Source organism: Anoplopoma fimbria, chromosome 4, assembly GCF_027596085.1.
Source record: "Anoplopoma fimbria isolate UVic2021 breed Golden Eagle Sablefish chromosome 4, Afim_UVic_2022, whole genome shotgun sequence".
NCBI classification, from domain to species: domain Eukaryota; kingdom Metazoa; phylum Chordata; class Actinopteri; order Perciformes; family Anoplopomatidae; genus Anoplopoma; species Anoplopoma fimbria.
This window is the reverse complement of record NC_072452.1, coordinates 5,476,926-5,499,588: the sequence shown is the minus strand read 5'-3', so window position 1 is coordinate 5,499,588 and position 22,663 is coordinate 5,476,926. Positions and strand designations below refer to the sequence as shown.

The window sequence follows — 22,663 nt, the reverse complement described above, 5'->3', positions numbered from 1 at the left end:
AAACGGCTTTCTGAAAAGTGAAAGTACATTTCAAGGTCTGAAATGTAGAATTAAAAGACTTCTGCACCATTTCCACCATAAAAAAACCAAACTGCAGTTAAAAATCACAAAAGGTGAGCGTTATTTGAAACATCAATGTTCTCTCTGCTTTCCAAGGTGTCTCAAGCCGAGCTGCCAGTCAGACAGTTTTAAGTCTCTCTCCAGAGTACCTTTATTATGCAGAATATTCAAATCCTGATGGAAAAATCTGCATCCAGTCTTATTTCTGCTTTGACATTTCCCAAATAGAGTAATTGTAAATGTCACTCAGACCACTTGTAGGTAAGTAGATTTGAAGTCTGTGCCGAGTGCGTTTTTAGCGTTGCATTTGTAAATGCCAGAGTTCATGAGCATTGGGTTCTGTATGACCAGACTGCCCTCCTCCGTCATGTGAATCCCTCCCTGCACCGTGAACCGGTTATGTGGAACCAGCGTTGTGCGTCCAGGCAGCGTCCACGAAATATCCGGCTTGGGAATACCAGTCGCAACACAATTTAACTTCACTGGAGCTCCACGGTTGACCCTTGTAATTGAGGTCAGCGTAGTGGTGATACGTGGTGGGAAAACCATCACTGAAACTGGGTAAGATAGTGTTGACGAACCAAAAGAGTTGGAAGCTTTACAGATGTATGTTCCTTTGTCGAAGGTGGCAACCTGCCTGAGTTGGAGGGTCCCATTGGCAAAAAGAAATACCCGGCCAATGGTTTGAGGTTTGTCCAAAACAAGACCATTAGGTAGGGTCCATGTGATTGATGCCTGTGGCCAGCCGTCCACTGTGCAGGGCAAGTTTAGATTGAGGCCGTAAGTGATCTTCATACCACCTGGAAAAGTAAAATTATAATAGTAAGTAAATTTCCTGCAAAAATGATTGATAAAACAAAAATCACTATTGGGAAATATGGCCAGATCTCCCATTGATTTTTTACTTTCATTTGTTTTCCCTCTTGGTACGAATTGTTTGGGCAGATCTAAACACAGAAGTTCCTCAAATTACTTCTTGAGGCTGGATCCAAAAGCAAGTCAGTCCCCATAGACCCCTATGTTAAAATGGCCAACTTTACAGCAGAAATAAACAGGACTGCATTGTACAAAAATGTATATTCTATATTGCTAAAATCCCCATTCATGACAACTGTATGGGGGGTGCATTTTTATATAACTCACCGTTTAAAATTATATAAACCTTTAAAGGACTAATTGAGGGCATTGTCACAGGTGGGTATCATACCATGTCGCTAGCTGCTAGCTATCCTTTGTTAGGTCAACACACAATACACCTCTTTGCACAATTTTGGATTTACCGGGAGTTAGGCTTTATCGTCACCGCCAAGATGGCAAAGGGTGACAAGGGTGAACCTATGGGTGACATCCCCTCCATATTTTTTACATATCTATGGCTTCCGCCGAACACAACGAATCAAAGAAATGATTAAATGTTGTCACGTGACTTTAAGTGATGCACTTTGGTTCATTTAAATGTCTTTCTGTGTTGAAGAAACCAAACCAAGGGGAGAACACAAATGAGTTTACCAACCCTTCCACTCGACCAAACTAAGGAGACTTCTGTTTTATTCATTTGAAATGACAAAACATACCTGTAGATCCTCTGATTACTGGCTTTCTTCCCGAATCCAGCGCGTATCGTTTCTCTGCTTGTCCTGCCATATTTTTTGCAAGGCACCGGTAGACTCCCTTATCACTTGCAACCGGTTGAGAAATCTTTAGAGTTCCGTTACCAAGATGATGTGTGAAGCGTTGGAGTTTTACACCAGGCGTTAACATCGTCCCATTGGGTAGAACCCATGCAAACTCTGGGTTTGGCTTGCCACGAGCGGGGCACTCCAGAATCAATTCACCAACGTCTTGCTTTATTGGTAAGATTTCAATATTGGGAACAGCAAAACTTGGTTTCTCTGCAATGGATGCCACTTCTAATTCAACCACAAGTGAGGCTTCACCCAGATTGTTCTTGGCCTGACACATGTACCTCCCTTCGTCGGTTTTCCTCACCCCTCTCAGCTCCAAACTCCCGTTCCGGTGGACTTGGAAGCGACCACCCAGGTAGGGTGTTGGCAGCGAATGCCCATAAGGAGAAACCCACCAAACTCTTGGTTCGGGTTTCCCTTCCACTTTGCAATCCAGGAGCGCTGTTTGGTAAGAAACAGCCAGAACCTTTGTGGTGCTCCTCCCTTTCATGCCATTAATAAAGGGTTCCTGGAGTTCAGCTTCAAGTTTCATGTTTTTGACATCATCACCAGCAGAATTCCGTGCCACACATGCATATTTACCTTCGTCAGCCAATATCACTTTTTTCACCACTAACATCCCATCACCCATGATCTGGAATTTGTCTGATGACAAAGATATCACATCATTTCTGGGTGAGATCCACATGATTTTTGGTGTCGGTTCACCTGTTGCCTGACAACTCAACTTAGCTGATTCTCCTAACTTTACCGTTACCAGTGATTGTGATTTCAATGTAATTTTCGGAGCGTTTGGTCCCACTTTGACGCTCACTTTTCTTTCATCCTTGCCAAGTTTGTTCTTGGCAAAACAAGTGTAGTCACCCTCGTCTCTTTTGCCCATTTGCTGGAGAAGTAAAGTCCCATTGCCGAAAATAACATAGCGGCGGTTGCGAAGGCCGCTGTCGTCCGATTGGAGGGCGTTGTTGATTAAAGTTCCATCTGGGAGACTCCAAGTAACTTCTGGATCAGGGAGGCCTGTTGCAACACAGTCCACCTGAAAAAGGAACAAAGGAAAATGAGTGGATGAATTAGAAAAATAAGTGGATGGATGATTCTAGGCTAATTTCTAAATAAAGTTCTTATAGATTAGGGTATTTTTGTCTTGAATGTAAGAAAGTTTTAGTTAGGGCTGGCTCAGGTTTGCCTCGGACCAGCCTCTTGAGATATGCTATAGGCCTAGACTGCCATGGGTCTTCCTAGGATGCATTGAGCTCCTCTCTCCTCTTCTCTATCTCCGTCTGTATGAATTCATGTCCCATTAATGGACTTTACTAACTTTGCTTTCATTTTGCTTTCTTGCCTTGCAAGTTTCCATTAATCGTGGTTATACCTGGACCGTTGTTGTGCTCTCTGCTGTGGCCCTGCCTGACACACTGCTACTATTATTATTATTATTATTATTATTATTATTATTATTATTATTATTATAGTCACATTACTATTACTATTACTGAAACCATTCATGCTTTTATTATCATTATTATTATATTATATCCACTGCTGCTATCATTATTAGCAGTCGTAATGTTTCCATCACTATTCTGCTTACTACTCCATCCATCCATCCATCCATCTTCCGTAACCGCTTATCCAGTTAAGGGTCGCGGGGGTGCTGGAGCCGATCCCAGCTGTCAATGGGCGAAGGCAGGGTACACCCTGGACAGGTCGCCAGCCTATCACAGGGCTACATATAGAGACAGACAACCACTCACGCTCACATTCACACCTAAGGGCAATTTCAGAGTCATCAATTAACCTAAGCTGCATGTCTTTGGACTGTGGGAGGAAGCCGGAGAACCCGGAGAGAACCCACGCTGACACAGGGAGAACATGCAAACTCCACACAGAAGGTTGTCTGGCCCGGGAATTGAACCCGGGCCCCTCTTGCTGTGAGGCGACAGTGCTAACCACTACACCACCGTGCAGCCCCTTACTACTCTCATTATATAAATAATTTATGTCATATGCATTGAATGTGTTGTAACTCTGTTATGTTGTTCATTCTGTACACATGACATCTATTGCACTTCTGTCCATCCTGGGAGCGGGATCCATCCTCTGTTTCTCTTGCTGCGGTTTCTTCCTCTACTAAGAGTTTTTTGGGGAGTTCCTCCTTTTCCGATTCGAGGGTCCTGGGACAGAGGATGTCGTATGCTGGACAGATTGTAAAGCCCTCTATGGCAAATTTGTGATTCGTGATCTTGGGCTCTACATAATAAATTGAATTGAATTGAATGGACAAAAACTCTTAATTCATGATAATGTTTTGTATCAGCTGGACGTGTAAACTGACAACAGTTTCTTCATATTTTTGCTACACACACTTTATGAGGTGTTTATATGTCAATGTTGAGTTTAAATCTTGTTCTGCTGCCCTACGTGTCCCAAAAAATAATAATCAATTAATACTGCTTTAAGATGCCTTTGGGAAAATGACACCGTATATCAGTATAATGAGTACATAACATCAAATGTATTTGTACACCTAAAATCATAAAATGTCAAAAAAGAAATAGAGCATACTAGAAAACACAGGTGATGTTGGAAAAAAGACCTGCACTGTCTATCATACTTAAAATAAAGGTTGAGCTAGTTCCCCAACAGTACCTGGAAATTTTCTCCAAAGGTGACCCTGGTCTGTGCAGTCCTCACATGTTCAATTCTGGGAGGGGTCATTAACACATCAACCTGATGAAGTGAAAAAATAGAGAAATATGAGCAAAAACATCAGTAAAAGCTTGGAAAATAAAGAGACAGTTAAGTATTGATCATTGAATGAGCCGATGTTACAGCTTTTCCCAGATCATATATATAGAAATTAAAATTCTTATCTTAATCTAGAGGACAGACCATATTTTTGATTCTTGACACCTTCATTAACAGGGAAGGAATTTTTAATGAAAAAAAAATAAAGAAATTAAACGAAGACTAATGGAAAAGAGTTGGCGGCAAAATGAACCTGGCTGAAGTCTGTCCTGTTTATACCTGGAAGAGCTCCATGTCTTCCCCATTGGGCCGCTGAAAGACACACAGATAATTTCCACCATCCAGCTCTGTAAGCTGAAGTATCCTCAGAGTCCCATTACGGAAAACTTTAATTGGTCTCTCCGGACTGCAGGCAGATGGGGGGAGAAATCAGGTTAAATGATTGCAGTCAGTGAAGTTTAATGGAAACTTAAGTATTTTAAAGTATTTATAAAATGGTCAGTATTATACTGATTCATAAATTTACAAAAGTAAGTAACCTGTATCGATGTTCCATGATGGACTTGGAGGGTAGCTGCCAGACAGTCCCTCTTGTGGATCCAGTAGACTCTGGACAGTGGAGGTAGACAGCAGAACCGTACATAGCTGAGACAGAGTGCTGTCGGGATGGCACACCATGGCGTTGGGTTGGAGGGATGGGAAGAGGAGGAGGAGGCTGGCGAGGGAAGGAGGGGGAATCTGCCCTCACATCCAGCTGGACTGTTCTTTTGGCCATGCCTACAGCATTGGTGGCCAAACACTCATACCTGTGGGAGGATTGACAGCAGGCTGAGTGGAAAGTTTACAGTAGGTCACAGTAGGTCACAATAACAAGTATTCAGCTTTGTTGGGCTGATGGGAATTCCATTTCGTCAAAAACACAAGTATTGGACAAACCCTAACCCATAGAGCATCAGTGGAAAATCAGACCTCAATTGAGAGTATTATTTGTCTATATTAATTGATTACATTACATTACAGTCATTTAGCAGATGCTTTTATCCAAAGCGACTTACAATCAGTAGTGTATTACATATCATTCACCCATTGATGACAGGGCTACCATGCAAGGTGCCACCATCAGACTCTAACTAACATTCACGCAACATCCAGTCCACACCGATGGCAAGCCTTCGGGAGCAACTTGGGGTTAAGTGTCTTGCCCAAGGACACATCAACTGCTGAAGCCGGGTATCAAACCACCAACCTTCTGATTGGAGAACTACCTTGCTACCCACTACGCCACAGCCGCCCATTAAGAATACATTACGATTCAGCCATGTAGGTCAACTAAAACCAGAACCATATCTTATGAAACGGTACACATATTCAACCAGACATTTGACCAGAAACACTGAATCGTGAATAGACCAAAATAAATGCACATCTCACCTCCCAGCATCAGCTGGTGAAACGTTCTTCACGTACAGCGTTCCATTGGGGAAGACAAACAGCCTGCGTCCAAGAAACTGTGACGGTTTTACATGGGCGCCTCCCGGGAGCGTCCATTTCAGAGCAGGCACCGGTTCACCCTTCACAGAGCAGTGAACATACACACTCCTGCCTGGTTATATGTGTATGATTAGTTTAGTTGATGAACATTTTTATTGTCTTTGATTTATCAGCCATATCATGAGACAAACTTTCTATAGTGGGAAGTTTAGGGATGTTCAAGTTCTGTACTATACCTGGCTGAATGATCACAGTATCCATTGCTCCTTCACTGATGCTTGGCGGCAGAGCTGCCACATGGAGATGATAAGTGATTGTATCGGCACCTGCTGCGTTGCTTGCGATACATTTATAGTCCCCTTTGCTGGAGAAATTGAGAGAGTGCATCTGCAGGGTTCCATTTTGAAGCAGAGACATCGGAGAAAGGGGAGTGTGAACAGTCCCGACTTCACGCACAAACGTCCTGTCCGGAAGAATCCAGGAAATTTGGGCAGGTGGTTTACCCGAAGCAAGGCAGTCAAGAGTCACACTTTTACCAAAGTAGACTGCTATATCTGTGGACTTGGGAGGCCGGATTTTTGGTGCCTCGGTCTGGACAGCTAAGGTGATGACCATGCGATCTGATCCAAAGCTGTTCTGGGCCGTGCAGAGGTACTGGCCTCTATCCTGGAGTTGGATGTTTTTAATGATAAAAGTTCCATTTTTGAAGACTTCAAAACGGGGACCATGCTTGGTGTTGGCTGGGATTGTGGCACCTGAGAGTGAGGCAAGAGGAGGCAATGATGACAGAGAGATTTAAATTCTGAATCATGATTCTCATGACTGAGTATGAAAATGTATGTCTCTGGCGTACCGGTGATAGTATAGAAATCAACACAGCGGAAGGTAGATCCCCAGACCCGGGGATCTACCTTTTTTTTTTACCTCTTTCTCCCTTACCTGTGGAGACTTTGGTCCATGCAATGTTGGGTTCAGGATTTCCTGTTGCTTTGCAAGGCAGGAACACATCACTCTCCGCCAGTACTGACACACTAGCCGTGGTCACCGTGGTAATACGGGGCTTCAGCCCACCACTTCCAGCTCCCAACACCCTTGGGAAAGGAGGTGCAGCTGTGGGCCACCGGGAGCTGAGTCTTCCTGCTACAAAGACGTTTTCAAACACTATTTATAATTTTTCATTATAAAAACCTTGCCTATATCTTTTCAAAAGTGCACCTACCTCCAACAGGCCATTGACCTCCATACAGTACACCAGGGGGGGTGGTGGGGTGGTTTGGACGAGGGGTTGGATTGTAACCAGAAAATGATGATGAAGATTTAGCAGGGTTCAGAGGTTGCAGGTTGTAAGTGTAAGAAGCAGTGGGTGCGGATGATTTGGGGGTGTAGGGTCTATGTCGAGACGGAGGGTTGGGTTTAGGCGTGATGGAGGATGAAGGATTGTGGTAGCTAATGCGAGGTTTGGGTGTCACCATCCTCCCTAACTGAGCGATGCGTTCGAGCTGTGCCTGGAAAGATAAAAATGATAAATGAATATGGTATTAACCCATTTACCTGGAATTATACCCCATCTCTGAGAGCCGATTCATCATCATAGCTATCATCAGCAATTGACCCTTTGCTAAGCACCCGCTGTCAAGCTGTAGGAGCTACCATGAAGCCCACACTGTCACTAACTGCGATCCCTGCATAAATAATAATACATTTCAGACAGAAGGCTCTACAATATTAATTTGAAGCATAGCATAGTGCTAGCTCTAGGTAATGATGTGCTAACGTACTCTGCAAATGACAGCTCCACAGGTTTTTTACGTTGACAAAGTTACGTTTCAGAAACTTATATCTCCTTCCAAACTCTCAGGGTAATGAGGATCACTATTACACCAGTTTAACTAGGACTAGCTTGAAATCCACAAAACCTGCCAAAAAATCTGGAACTATTGCACAAGAGACTGTGGAGCACTGCCGGTTAGTCGTCGGACCCTGGTCAGAGCTGGCCATGCTACACTATGATTGGCCAGTCTGTGTTCAAGCCAAGGGTGTGTTGCTAAGAAAGCCAAATGTTGCTCACTCACCTGTGTTTTTAAGATGCCCAATAAGATTGCTCACATGCTGCACACCCACAACACCACCCCTTATCATACCTGTCTGTATCTGTTCCTCAACCTTGATAGAAACAGTTGGTCTCTGGTTTGGCTCCTGCCATCCACCTGGGGATTTTGATGATGGTGATGATGATGTGACAGATGGGGATTAGAGAGTGTTACTCTGGAATTTCCTGTTGTTCCAGAGAGTGTAGGTGTGGGCTTCACTGTTTCTGCGGTGATCTCTGGTCGGTTAGTGACAACCAGGCTTTGAGCCCAGGGGTGGGGGAGAGGCCAGGGTCGATGCGTGGGCACAGGGTGGGACCCAGGACCTAAAGAACAAAAATGTAATCAAATATACATCCATGCATTCCAACCAGGATTAGGGTGACTCGTCATAACATAACACAAAATATAATATTGGCTTTTTTATAGTATAGTTGCTTTATCCACTATCTCTTACACTCAATCACATTTGGTCATCACCTAATTTCAAAACAGTATTTTAAAAAGAAACCATTAAACCATTATTTACCTTGCCTTGGATGAGGAAATGACCTTTGACCAGGCCAGGAAGGGTAATGTGGGTAGAAATGATGGTGTGAAGGCCAGAGGGAGGTCGGGGGGACTCTGGGAGGCTGGGAATGCCTGCCAGGATTCACTTCGCCTTGCCTTGGTGTATTTCTCTCTTGGTTTGTGTGTGTTGTCCTGGAAGCAGTGGTTTGCCCTCCTCCCTGTTGGATCTGATGGAGCCAGGGGTGAACCGGCTCCATTACTGGGAATCTGTGGAACTCAGGCTTCACTTTTGGTTTGTTTACGTCTTTATCCCCTTTTTGTGTGAGTTCTTTTTCTCTGCCTCTTGCTGAATGTGAGGTAGATGAAGTTCTTGCTTGGGTTGGTGTATTTTGTTCCGGTGAAGGTCGAGTGTTAGGTCGTGGTTTATTTTGTGAGGTTAACCGGATGCTGTCCCGTGGATTGTAGCTCTCTGTAACCCACTTCTTTTTTGTTTCTTCTGAGTCTTTCTCACTGCCTTCTGAGTCTATTTTGCGTGTTTCTTCCCTTTCCATTGCTGTTATTACCTCCCTCTCACTCTCTCCTGTTAGATCTTCATTGTCTCGGCCCTTTTTTTCCGTTTGCTTTCTAATCTCCACCCTCTGTCTCTCAGATTCCTTTAGCTTTACAGTGTGTGTCTCCTTCTCTGCAACAGGCCTTTCAGTTGGATGAGGGGTACTATCGAGTTTTGAAGTGACAATTGTCGTTGGATTAAGCGGAAAACTACCTACATCTTTTTCTCTAGCTGATGGTAATGTGGTAAGCCTACTGTCAAGATCATGAGTGGCATGAGAGGTTTCACTGTTTAAATCTTCCTTGCCATCTAGACTACCACTATCCTTGTAATTATATTCATCATAGTATTCCCCTTCATCTTCCTCTGTCTGATACTCAGCAGATAATGTTTCATGGTTCTCCACTGTGGTTGGAACAGGTGTTGTTGTAGTAGTAGTAGTGGTCGTAGTAGTAGTAGTAGTAGTAGTAGTAGTAGTAGTAGTCGTAGTAGTTGTTGGTGTTGTTGGTGTGATGGTTGTTGGGGGAACTGTTGTTTGGGGCTTGTTTGATGATTGGTAGAAGGGGTGTCCTTGTGGACGGACTCTTCTCATTGGGGGTTTTCTACGTCTATAAGGAGGCTTTCTCCTGTTTGACTGACCAGGTACGAGTATGTTGTTCCTTCTCCCCTCTCCAGAGTGCCTACTTTCCGACTGATCAACTGGCTGAGGAGTTACAACTACAGAATGGTCTGTGACAGCTTCTGCTTTTTCTGCCATCCCACCAACACGGTGGGGGGTTGGTTCTGTACTTCTTGGAGGTGGAAGTTGTAAAACCTCTGGTTGACTTTCTGATGTCTCAGAATGATCCCCTTTCCTCCCTGTAGAATGGGGTTCTGTCATAGCTTTTGTTTTAATCGGGAAACGTGTTGGCTCTATCCTGACATCAGGAGGGGTAGCAGAGGGTAAGTTGTTCGCATTAGTGGAAAATGTTGTAGCAGTTGTCGTAGCAGGTTTGGACGTACTTGCTTGGATAGTTACAGTGCTGGGCTCTGGAAGTGACTGCTCTGTGGGCAGAGCAACACTTGGTTTAGCATTAGCTTTAGCCAATATCTCTGCCCAACGATTTGGATCTAATTCTTTAACAGATTTATTGGGTTTTCTCTTTGAATCTTTAATTCTTATCCTTTTTGAAAACCCATTATGATTCCTTTGTTGTGTTCCTACCTTCTTAGGGAACTGCGTGGCAAAAGGACGTATAATTTCCTGGTAATCTCCTCCTGAACCCTCTCCTTCCTCAACGCCCACTGGCAAAATCTGCTGTTCTTTTGCAGTCTGTACTTTGGATCTATCAGAAGCCTTTTCTCCTCCTATAACTTCCACCTGGTGTGACAGCATGTCAACTCCATACAGATTTGAGGTCAAGCAGGTGTATTCCCCTGCATCTTCCTGTGTCAATCTCCTTACCACCAAAGTCCCATTTTCCATCACTTCTGTCCGTCTTGTCTGTTGCGTGGGAAGAAGAATTTGGTTTTTGGGTAGGTACCACATAGTTTGACTGGGCTGGACTGAGGTCACCTCACACGGGAGAAAAAAAGAGTGTCCCTTTTCAACTACAATTTTCTGACCATTGATAGCGGTTGGGCCGAGTGAGAGTTCTTTGATGGTAAGCCTCACAGGTATCAGGTCTACACCGGCTTTGGTCCTGACCATACAGTGGTAAAGGCCTGAATCTGACAGTGTGGCATTTGAAATCACAAGTTCTCCTCTTTCAGAAATTTCAATTTTATCAGTTACATCTTCCACAATGGACAAATCTGGAAGCATCCACTCCACTTTCACTTCAGAATCTGAAGAGACAACACTGCACTCCAAATGAACCTTTGAACCTTCGAGAGCAGTCTGAAGCCTTCCTGCTGTTCCTCTGCGAATTAGAGCCCAGGACATGGCTTGGTCATCGTCGTCTTCCGAACCTCTATGGCTGTTGATGTGCTTGGTAATCACAGTAGTGAAATCCATGACCAGTTTCTTGGTTGTTGTCTGCTGTCTGTTGAGCCGCAAAGTGACTCTGGGTTGAAGCAGCCATGAGGGTTCTGCTACCAAGTACCCTTTTAATTCGGTAAAATATGGGGAATTTTCATTTACGGCTTGGACATATTGATAGGTTACTCTGCTTGCATTTCCTCTTAGCTGACCTCTCTCCAGGATAGCAGGGCTTTCATAGTAATATGCGACCAATTGCCATAGATTTTGCAACGTCTCCCGATCAATTTCACACTCAAGGACAGTCACTAGTGATACATTGACGGACAACTCCCCGGGTGAATGCGGATTTACGGTCCAAGTCATGGGTGAACTGTCTCCAGGGTGTCGCACATCACACGCCACGTGAGCACTGTTTGCATGGCTGTCGGAGAGAACAAAGGTCAGATGGCCTAAAGGCTTCTCAAAGTCACGGGTGTACGGTAGGTCAGGCTCTGATTCAGATTCAGCCCACACTGGATTGTCCCACTGTTTGAGGGCCGAGCGAAGAGCTGGCCGCTCACAGGTGAGCTTGTCCGGAGTCAGTCCTAGCAAATGGGTCCCATTCAGTGGCTGGGGAGAGGAGCACTGGGCGCAAGTTTCACTGGAGCCACGTTCCTTCTTGCATTTTATAATGCCTGGTAGAAAGAAGGGAGAGAGGGAGAGATAAAAAAAAGGCAGGGCAATAATGCACAGAAACTATTTAAGGACTTGGAAGGGAAGGGAAGGACAAAGAAAGGGAAATGTTTATAGGGAAGGGGCAATTGTGGGTAAAGACAGGGCAAGGAAAAAAATAAGGAATGAATTAAGATTGGAAATAAGAAAAGAGGGGGAAAAGGGAAAAAATAAAACATAAATCTGGCATCTGGGTTTGGAACAATGCAGATACAATTTGATCCCCTCATGATTTTGAGTTCAGTGAGGGTTTATGCATCCACTTCTGGCAGTCACAGAACCCTATTTTTAGATGAAGGCCATAAGAACGATGGTATATTATAAACTGCTCTGTTTATACAAACAGCAAGCATGTGGGACTGGTTAAATGGTATTCACTTACATTGAACAAAGCAGTGACAAAGCACATGCTTCATGAAAAAATATTGAATTAGAAAGATGGATAAAGAAAAGTGCATGTGCATCAAATACAGTCCATATATTGAGGGAAGCTGTTCCCTACATGTGTCAGAGTTGGAGGGCGGACAAACAAAATGATTTGCCTGCTTCTGGTCAAAAGCATGTGTATGAAGGCCTGAGGCATTATTCTTGGTATGCATATATTGTTTTTATAGAAATGGGTTACAACAAGTTATTTACTTTAAAGTTTCGATTTACACTTCATTCATCATTTGTTCATTTGCCTTGACAGAAGCCAATCAGTTCAGTTTTGCTTATTGTCTTGATCGTCATCCCCATTTCTGTTGTGACTGACATTGATCCTTAAAGTGTCTTCAATCTGTATTCTTATCAAACGAAATGAGAAAACTGTTTGACAATGTGAAAGGGGTTGCTGGTAGTGATGAACCGACAGAGAAGTATCCCCCTCGGCTGTACCAAGCTTTATAGTGAGTTCCAGCTCATTGTTTAAAATAGATTTTTAGTTCACTCTCGCCACTCTAATAAAGTTGTTTTGCTCTGCAGCAAGCAGCTGTTTTTAGTGAGAAAGCTCAAAACATATTGAGCACTGACTGCTCAGCACCAAAAAGCAGATACACAGAGTTCGTGACTGGCTGGTGAACATAGTGGAGCATATAGGATCGAAAAAGCCAGACATCACCCTTAGGATTAATGGACACCAGAAACAGAGTTGAAAGAGTATATATTGGACTCACATTTGCCAGGTAGTCAAAAGGCACGACTCCAAATAAATGTTGCTCCCTAACTGCTGGATGGGTATATAAGTAACTGTTTGCTAACAAGCTGACATATTTTTCTCAGGAGTTGGTGGAGCTCAGCTTAAAGGAAAAATGTATATCTGTTGGACACAAACACAAGTCCAAATTACTTTATAAACTTGATAAGGTAATAACAAGTGGAATTTAAATGTTCAGCTGGATTTCCTTCTTCCAATTTCTTTTACCGCCCCTCTTCAAACCTTCACATATAATCGCTTAGTCGTTTGTCTTCCGGTTAAGATTAACATTTTTGAGTAGTGTTCTAATGTGAGAAAACAAGATTTGAGTATTCATTCATGCGTCCTCACCTTCATGTGTGGAGCTCCATTCTATCAACCAGTGGAGCTGACAGTCACAGGTCCAGGGATTACCATGTAGAGAGAGGATCTCAAGCCGGGGAGCTGTCTTCAGTGCTGCGGCAGGAAACTGCTCCAACAGATTGTCCGATAGGTGTAAGTGTCTGAAACAAAAACATATAATTTTATTCACTTACTGGTCATCAACTTTATACCTTTAAGCAATTTAGGGAATCTGCGTCCTTAACTGGTGGGAACATGCAAACTCCATTAATTCAATTTTGATCTCACATCCTTGCCAAGATGTATTTACCTATCATTAAACAAATATAAATAGATACTTCAAAACAAGTACAATTTCACAAGTACAATTTCTATGACCTTAACAGTTTTGAAAAGATGCTTAAACTTTCCAAAATTAACAGAAATATAAACTGCTTTATTTTTCTTACTTGAGTCCAGAGGTCCAAAAGCTTCCTAGTAGTGACACTGTTATGAAGGTATGAGGGTGGATCTCTTTGAGAAGGTTCCCCTCCAGCTGCAGGAGTTTTAGGGAGCTCAGACCAGAGAAGGAGTATGGCTCTATAAAGTCGATGAGGTTGTGGTCGAGATGAAGACGGATCAAAGAAGCAAGGCCCTCAAACAGACCCTGGTTCACCGATTTGAGCTTGTTGTAACTCAACTTCAAGATCTGGAAAAAAGAGTTAGTGTTATACTGACATTTATTGAACATTTAAACTAAAGAAAGCAATTAACAGGCTAGGGGGTTGGTAATTGGAGATGGGAAAGAAGGGATCTGACTAATGTAAGTCCATATTCAGCAGCCTTCTAGCTCTGGTTCATTTCACCTGAAAATGTTGTCATATTTAGCTTGATAGATGCTTTAAGATGCATTCAGCTTCTTGTTTATTTTGTGTCTTTTTCATGCTTCACAGGTGGTGTACACCCGGCTCTCAGCTAGTTTTGTTGGAAATGACTGCCCCAGGAAACAATGAGCTAAAAGTGGCTAATACTTGTACAGGGCTGCAGAGAAGGCAGCACTTTCTCAGTGGGTTTGACAGCATGAACAACCCTGTCGAATTGAATCAATCTTACTTCTGTTTTATACTGTGTTACCGAAAAAGTGAATGTGATACTTTTTTTGAAAGGTTCATTGGTAACATTTTCATTCAGAAACTTGATCAGTATACATTACAAAAGAACATCCCATCCTTTATTATTTTTCTGTCATTATTCCATCTGTTTGGGGACATTTGTACCTCAAATAATGTGATGACTCAACCCAACACAAATAGTGACTGCTTAATATCCAATTCATATGTATCTTCTGCCTGTCTAGAATGCAAAGTTAGGTTCTGATTGGACCCATCTGGACCCAACAAGTCTGCGTTTTTAGCCAAATAATCAAAGAGCAACTAATTAATGGCTTAAAAGGGGGAAATAGATTTGGCTCTGTTTGTACATACACTCTGGTGTTGGCCAGGTCCAACTTGTTTCATTACTTTTAAATACTTTGCTACAAATTGCTCCAGCTATGATTTAGAGCCAGATATGGAGAAGGTAACAGATGCAAACACTCAAGAGGGTTTGCCACATCATCGAAGACAACCACATCCGCAATAAATCCCTTTTACTTGACTCGGATCTGTTGGACCATTGGACCTGAACGGAATGTAGGAGGAACCACAGGTTAATGCTGAGCCATTATTGATAATTAAGTTCAACATATAGTATATGTCATAAGTGCAGGTCCATTTGGTTTGATGAATTTGGAGTTTATATATATATAAATGAATTACATTCTTTTGACCACCTTTAAACACACTTCAAACTAGTCCATCTGATTTTGAAGACACATTAAGAAAAGTTAAGTATTAAGTATTGGTTGAAATACCAATACACAAACACACACACACACACACACACACACACACACACACACACACACACACACACACACACACACACACACACACACACACACACATACTTTACCTGTAGTGATCTCAAGCTGTAAAATGCCCCAGGGTGGACTGTGCTAATGTCGTTGCCATGCAACATGAGCATTTCCAGTTGCCGTAGTGACCTAAATTCTGAGCCCTCCACCTCCGTCAAGCTGTTATAACTGTTAGAGAGAGAAAAGAAACAGGACCAGTTACTGTGATGAAAGAGTAACCGAGGGTCATGAGGGGAGTTAAGAAACTAATATTAGTTAACAGTGATTGCATGTGTGTCTGGGCAATGTGACCTTTCAAACAAAGGGGTGAAGATACGTAGCTGGAAAGTATAGATGGAAAGAGGGATCACAGAGACACGTCAGTCAACCTTTGAACTGCTGTTATTTCATCATTTGTCAGAGGAAACACACACACAGACGCACCAACCACTGATGCACCAGCGTACTAGAATTCAAGATTGTTCTTGGTCTCAAGGGCACGTTTTGTAGGTCTCGGTCACTTTTCAGGATCAAACACATTTCTACTCTGTCTTGTCTTGGTCTCATAAAAAGAGGACTCTGGATTTTGTTTCAAGATCAGTCAAGACCACAACTGCAGGGATATCACTCAATTTCACACAAAAACACACAGCAGTATTCGGACTAGCACTGGTCTGGTCTTGGTCTTGACTCTGTCTCCGTTTGCCTTGGTCTTGACTTGCTCCCAACCACTCAAAGCCATAGTCTTGACACACTCTGGTCATGGTCTTGATTTGTTCTCAACCACTCAAAGTCATGGTCTTGTCTTGGTCACGATAAACTCTGGTCATAGTCTTGACTTTGTCTCATCCCCTGAAAGCCTTGGTTTTGTCTCAGTCTTGATACACATTGGTCTTGTTCTTGACTCTTTTTCATGTGGTTCTATGTAGGGCCCTGGTACATAATTATATAAGCAGTCAAAATACAAAGAGCCTTTATAGGAGTCTTCAGGTTACAACACATTACATCTGACAAAGAGTCAAACTGATTGCCAAGTGCAGTATAGAACAGCAGAAGCCAGAGCCAAACACATTTTTTATCAAAGGAACGCAACAGAGCACGTTGTCTGTTGGCAGTAGCCGACAGCATTTGACAGATTTTAGTGTTTGAGAGTTTGTCAAGCATTCCAACAACAGGAATCAGTAAAGCCCATTGTCTTTTAGAGTCAACTATCCTGTAGTGAGTTCCTAGACTCTAAAACACACAGAATTCCCTGTTTGCAGTTATCCCTACCCAATTGAACACATATGGGGGATCCTGCGTTTTTCCACTGCCATCAATAAAACAGCCAACTCACAATATATCATCTAGTGGTCACTTTCATCCACATTGTCTTTCCACGATGCACATATTTTTAGTGCAGGTTTTCCCATTGGGAACTGAACTTTAAACCCTGAAAGTATAAGTGCTTTGCCCTTTTACCATACCCAAAAGTGATGCATTCCTTCTGTATACAGGAGTGTTTGCAGTTTTACATTTTTCAGAATTCTGTAGTTTAATCTTTAAACACCTTTTGTTTCTAGAAAAAGTGTCTAATTTAATTTGGTGGATGAATCAAGTTTTAAAAATTCATAAGAAAATGTAATGAATATCAATACATTTGATGTAAAACTGACTTACAGCTGTATGTAGGGTACTGTATGTTACAGAGATAAGATAAGATAAGATAAGATAAGAAAAGATAATCCTTTATTAGTCCCGCAGCGGGGAAATTTACAGGATTTACAGCAGCATAGGGTATAGTGCAAAACAAGATCAAAAACAAGTATTATAAATAAGCAAATAAGCAGTAAGAATATTAAATAAATAAACAAAAGTAAAAAAAAAAATCCACAGTAACTAGAATAGTATATGTACAGACAGAATAACTATTATATTGCACAGTGTATTTATGTTGCACAGATTTTTAGTGTCGTGTTGTGTGGTCTGCTGGGAGCAGAGCTGGTTGTGTAGTCTGACAGCAGCAGGAAGGAAGGACCTGCGGGACCTCTCCTTTTCACACCGGGGGAGAATCAGCCGGTGGCTGAAGGAGCTGCACGGAGCTGCCAGAGTGTCCTGCATGGGGTGGGAGGTGTTGTCCATCAGGGATGACAGCTTGGCCATCATCCTCCTGTCTCCCACCACTTCCACCATATCCAGTGGACACCCCAGCACACTGCTGGCCTTCTTAACCAGTTTGTCAACCAGTTACTGTATGTTACTTGCAGTAATTAAGGGGTTTTCAGGAACAATTGTCTTTTGCATATCTTTCCAGTCTCTACGCAATTTAATCGTACAAATGGGAAATCTCTTCGCCAAAGAATTCATGGTGGCGCACATGATTGTACGCACAAAAAGTGTCAGATGTAGTTTTCACCATCCTACTTTCTTACGTCCACACTAGCCAATCGTAAAGTGGGCATGCTTTTCGGATCACTTTTTTCTTTAGTTACAAATACTGATAGACGCAGCATCGCCCAAAAAAACATGGTGAAAGGTGTGGGGGGTTTCAGATGCCGTTAGACAAGCATGCCAAGCAGTTTGAAACATATCAAGGTTTTATGTGTTTAACTGTACCGTCACTATATAGTTCTCAATCCATTTTTTTTGTTGAACTTTTGTATGTATGTCGTTAGTTTCAGCAGCTCTTAAATCTCAGTGAACTAGAACTTGCAACCAAATATGCACTCACATTGCGACAGAATTTGCAGTCCAGATCCCTGGAGGAAGGTAATTGGATTTCAGCAGAAATCATGACAGACTTGTATGTGCTGTTTTCCATAATACCTCATTACTGCGTCATGACAGAATACTTGGAGAAAGAACTGAATCTTAAGCCCATTGTCACTATGCCAGGTGCTAAGGTGGTCCATTCCATCCTCCATGACACTCACTGAACAATCGACGCAGATGTTCCTTGAAAAGAGGATGGATGTCTGCATTAATTTAGGAAATTTATTTTGAATTCAAAGGGCATTGCTCCAGACAAAAGGAGACCAGGCCTGGAGTGTAAATAAAACACTCCAAACATGCCTGGTGTGAACATATACCAACAGTTTTGCATTAGGGGCAATATCCCCCTGGTCTGCAGTCCCCAGTTTGCAGGGTGGTCTAGTGTTTAGAAAGTCAGATCCTGTTAGCTCCCTAAAGGTTTGGTCTCCCTCCAAAAATCTGTTCTCCTTGAGAAATTGCATTTATTCCTGATATAGCAGACATCGCCTTTTACCCCACACAAAGAAAAACCATCAGGAATCAATAGAGAATCAGAATAGAGTATGCACAAGTACAACATCTAACAATACACTAGCAGCATAAGTGGTAAACTGAAAGCAGCGTGTTCAGTTTTTTAATTGATCAATACAAATCTGGCCCCCGTAGTCACTGTTGCTACGCCTGTCATGCTGTCAGTTCTAACACGGCACAAATGCTGTTTACTGTAATGATGGTGAACTTTCTCTTGTCATTTTTGAAACAATGGGCCCTTTATTTCAGTCAAAGATATATAAATAGATAAACTCAATTCTAACTGCTGTTTTTTGTAACTGGCAGCTGAAGCTAGCTAGTTAAACAAACTAACGTTAGATCCATACGTTGGTTCAAAATGCTAGCATTGATTGACTTTTTAATTTCCAGCTGACTCATTCAAAAGGAAGAATTATTTGAATCAAATATGCACTATTTTCCCAGGCAAGAATTCTCTATCCTCACTGGTTTGTGATAAAGAAGAAAAATAAACATATTTTTCCTCATACTAACCAATTCAACATTGCAGTACAAGAAGTGTGATAAGTTCAGACCTCTATTCCATTCTAATACAACCCTGTTTGGTCGCTTAACGTGGATTCTTGGTCAATTAAGATAGGCTTTATTGTTTTTATATTAAACCAGTATGTTTTACTTAAATGTAACAAGGGAAAAGACTCTTAGGGTTATGTCTAAATGTGTTTGGTGAGTGCAGTGCTATCTCAGGTAACAAGCTTGGCTTTGCTTGCTGGAGTGTAAACTTCTCCAAATGTAATAAAGAGAAAAAACAGAGCTGCTAAAGCTACCTTAAACTATGATATGGTAGCCTCCAGGACTAGCTCCCACACAGTGCAGTCCAAATAATAGTGTAGCATGAAATGCTCCTTGGCCTTGGAAGTAAATGTGTTGGTTACTTCTGTAGACAGTAGCTAGTTAGCTGGATATGCTAATGTTTGCATCTTACGTTAGCGCGTTAACCCTACTAACCAGGCGAACAGACCTGATTTTGTTATAACCAAGCCAAATAGGTTAGTTGTGAAAAGCACCCTAACATACGTGTGGACAGTTGCTGTTAGGTAATGGGTAGGAGGTCAATAGAGGAAGGCAGAGACATGGCATCAGCCTCTCTCTTATTGTTGCTGCCATGTGGAAATCATGTAGCGTCCATTTTTATAACTTTCTGATTGTTATGTTGTACAATGATATATTATAATCCATGTGTCCATTCATGTGTCCCATGTGTGATTTTTGGGATGTTTTCCACCATGCAATATGTCTTAACAATTGTTAGATCTGATCCATAAAACAAAGGCAAGAATTCTGTATTGCTGTAGGAATCTATTACTTTATTCAATGTGACCTGAAGGGGAGATGTAATTTGATATTAATATAACATTTGTTGATGCCAAACCCTTACTAATGGGTCCCAGAACTGTAATGCTGGCTATATAAAACAGTAAGCATTCTGTTTTGGTTCAAGACCAAGATTATCTTGAATTTTTACTCATAGCTCTACTGTTCCCAGAAGCACATATGGAGGCAGTTTATCTCCTGAGGACTGGAGCTTGGCACCGTATTGTAGTTTTTTTACCGACTGAAGTGCTTCTTCACATCACAGCATTATATCTGGGAGCTGGAGAGCTACGTAAAGCACAAATCAAATGCACATGAAATGCAGTGATAGGTGTTCCCACAACAGAGAACCCACATGCAAATGGAGAGCCTCCCGTGAACAACAGTGTGGCTCTGTCTGCTGCCTGCCAAGTGGTTTGCCATGTAAATATGGATTGTTTGGGAGCCAATTATTATACAAGGCAATTTGTTACATACAAAACAGTGGCTTGGCTATTTCCTCTGCTGTGCTGGAGGGCAGTGTATGCTCCGTCCACATGGAAGTGATTAGGAGATTTGTCCCCTCTGGAGTCAGTTCAGCACCACATGCTGGTGCTAAGCCCTTATCTTTTGGGTCAAAGCAGATGTTGTGAATATAAAATGCACCATGTGCTGCGTGTGGAAGTGAAGTGATGAGAATGCTCTCTTTGGTGTACAACTGACTTAATTTGTTCCTATGGATGGTTGGCATTACAACCAATGGCAAGCAGCAATATGTTTTCATGATCTCACCATCTAAAGCAAGAGAGTGACTTTGTGGCGTAAGAAAAAGTGATCTCCTTCTCGACAAATAAAAAGCACTTGCCTCAGCATTTTGATTTGCGAGTTCTTAGAGGTGGTGTTTGTTAGCTAAAGCAAACACTCCTCTGACAAATCACCTACTCCACATTCCACACTCCTTCCTGTAGAGTGTTTGGGTTTTCTACCCCCAAGGGCCGCCATTCTCACAACAATGTCTAAACGCTGCCGTGCGTGTGTGTGGTTGTGCACGGTGATTGAGTCTTACCCGAGGTTGAGCCTCTCTGTGTCTTTAGGGAAGGTTTTTGGTACCGCGGTGAGGTGTCTGAACGTACAGTGGACCTCTTTAACGCCCGGACAGCTGCAGCTCCGTGGGCAGGGCGGGATGGCATGTACGGGGGAGATCTACAGTAGAGTTAAGAGCAAAGGTTAACAACAGAGAGCAATCAGATGGAGAAGGTTAAGGGATAAAATAAAAGAGCGAGAACAGAGAAGATAAATGTAGGTTAAATGAGGTATGAAAAAGCAGTGAGCAGCAGAGGCAAAATCAGAAATTCAGACAGGTTGAGATAAGAGAGGGAGAAGCAAACAGATGAGTTCAGACCTGTTTAGCCACTGACAGTTTGGAAAGGAATAAATACTAGGTGGAGGAAATCAACCTCGGACTTGTATTAAATAGACCAGGTGTATTTACAATGTGCTCTCCTTTGCCCAATTCCTTCAAGATAAACTCAGGTTTACTTCCAAAAAAGTGTAACTTTAAGAACAAATAATACGTATACTTTAATCACATGTCTATCCATCAGGCTCATAACTTGAGCTTTGCTTAATTGAGCAGCTAAACCACCGGCTTCCATAAGACGTTGGGAACCTCTTCAATGCGGATTTACCGTTTGCCATAGCAGTGATGAGAAGAGCAGGGGAAACCACGCTGCAGCCGACCTGCAGAAGACATTGGCGCACCACCACAGCGCCATGACCGGACAGCTGTCTGACTGCTTACGCCATCAATACACCTGCAGGAAGGAACGATTGATTTTCATGTACAGATTTATGTCAACAAACACCAAACATTATTAGAAAAGAGATCGTGAAAAATCAACTTAGGTTGATGCAACAAAATTACTTAGTCAGGTTTAGGGAAAGATTTCGGTTTTGGGCATAAATAACCGTGGAAGTTCCGCTACTTATGAACAGAAGTCGTGTGACAAATAAATCAACGTTGACTTCTTGTTTCACACAGGGCACAATCAGTGGTGTCCAGGGTGCAATACCAGTTTTTGTTAGACTCATCAACCTCCCCTTACGCCAGCCCTGTGTGACTATTTGCGGTCCCTATACTTCATGGTTAAGAAATCCGTAGATGACATGATTTTTCATTTTGTCAGATATCCACGATAAAAAGTACATTCATTTTTCATAGGTATTTCTCCAAAGGCTGTATGATACCTTTGCACAGTAAATTACGATAGAACAGGAAGTGACCCACTAGCAACTTGCACAAGGTTTACTACTATATCTTTTTACCATTGTATGAATGGATCCGGCCCCTCATGACCCCGAACAGGTTGAACAGTTCATAGATTGGATGGATGAATGAGGCAGTAGAAAGAGAACTTGGACAATAGTCATTTACGTTCTGTTTGGTCTCCAACAGCTCTTGAGGAAAATATCTGAATCAGCTGCTAAATGCTTTGTTCACCAGCTACTGGCTCACTTTGAACCAGTGCAGGAAAGTTGCAGGCCTAAAAACCAAAACAAAGATCTAAAAGAGGCATGTGATCCATGGTAACTATTATGCAAGTAATCATATTTAGATATCACTTCAGGGTAAGCGCCCGTATAGTACACACATGGCTTTTAATACATGGACACACATATGCAGCCGTACATATTCAGCTTCAAATTTTGACTTTAGTTCAATATGAGCTTCGACTAGATGAAAGAGAAAATTAACATAACGACTCGCAGAACTGCTGAGCTTTAATTACTCCACACATGCCCAAGCTGGTACACCC

General features: G+C 42.4%; 1 protein-coding gene across 1 annotated transcript; it reads right to left on the bottom strand.

Moving 5' to 3' along the window:
• Window positions 1–306: 306 nt before the first annotated feature.
• Window positions 307–21,622, bottom strand: si:ch211-159i8.4 (matrix-remodeling-associated protein 5). The gene is made up of 16 exons (XM_054598089.1): window positions 21,536–21,622; window positions 20,914–21,050; window positions 15,314–15,443; window positions 13,771–14,009; window positions 13,331–13,482; window positions 8,601–11,768; window positions 8,126–8,397; window positions 7,204–7,489; window positions 6,924–7,124; window positions 6,221–6,739; window positions 5,925–6,096; window positions 5,033–5,299; window positions 4,773–4,899; window positions 4,395–4,475; window positions 1,635–2,781; window positions 307–860 (listed from the first exon to the last, which is right to left on the bottom strand). The coding sequence occupies exons 1-16, from the start codon at window positions 21,620–21,622 to the stop codon at window positions 307–309; spliced, it is 7,539 nt and encodes a 2,512-aa protein (XP_054454064.1).
• Window positions 21,623–22,663: the final 1,041 nt, after the last annotated feature.

Bases quoted from the DNA above. Each gene is read 5' to 3' on its own strand.
- si:ch211-159i8.4 (XM_054598089.1), bottom strand. From the start codon at position 21,622: ATGGCGCTGTGGTGGTGCGCCAATGTCTTCTGCAGGTCGGCTGCAGCG. The intron at 14,010-15,313 runs GTAAAGTATGTG...TCTTTTTTCCAG, and splicing joins ACAGCTTGAGATCACTACAG to ATCTTGAAGTTGAGTTACAA. The intron at 7,490-8,125 runs GTATGATAAGGG...TTATCTTTCCAG, and splicing joins TGAGGAACAGATACAGACAG to GCACAGCTCGAACGCATCGC.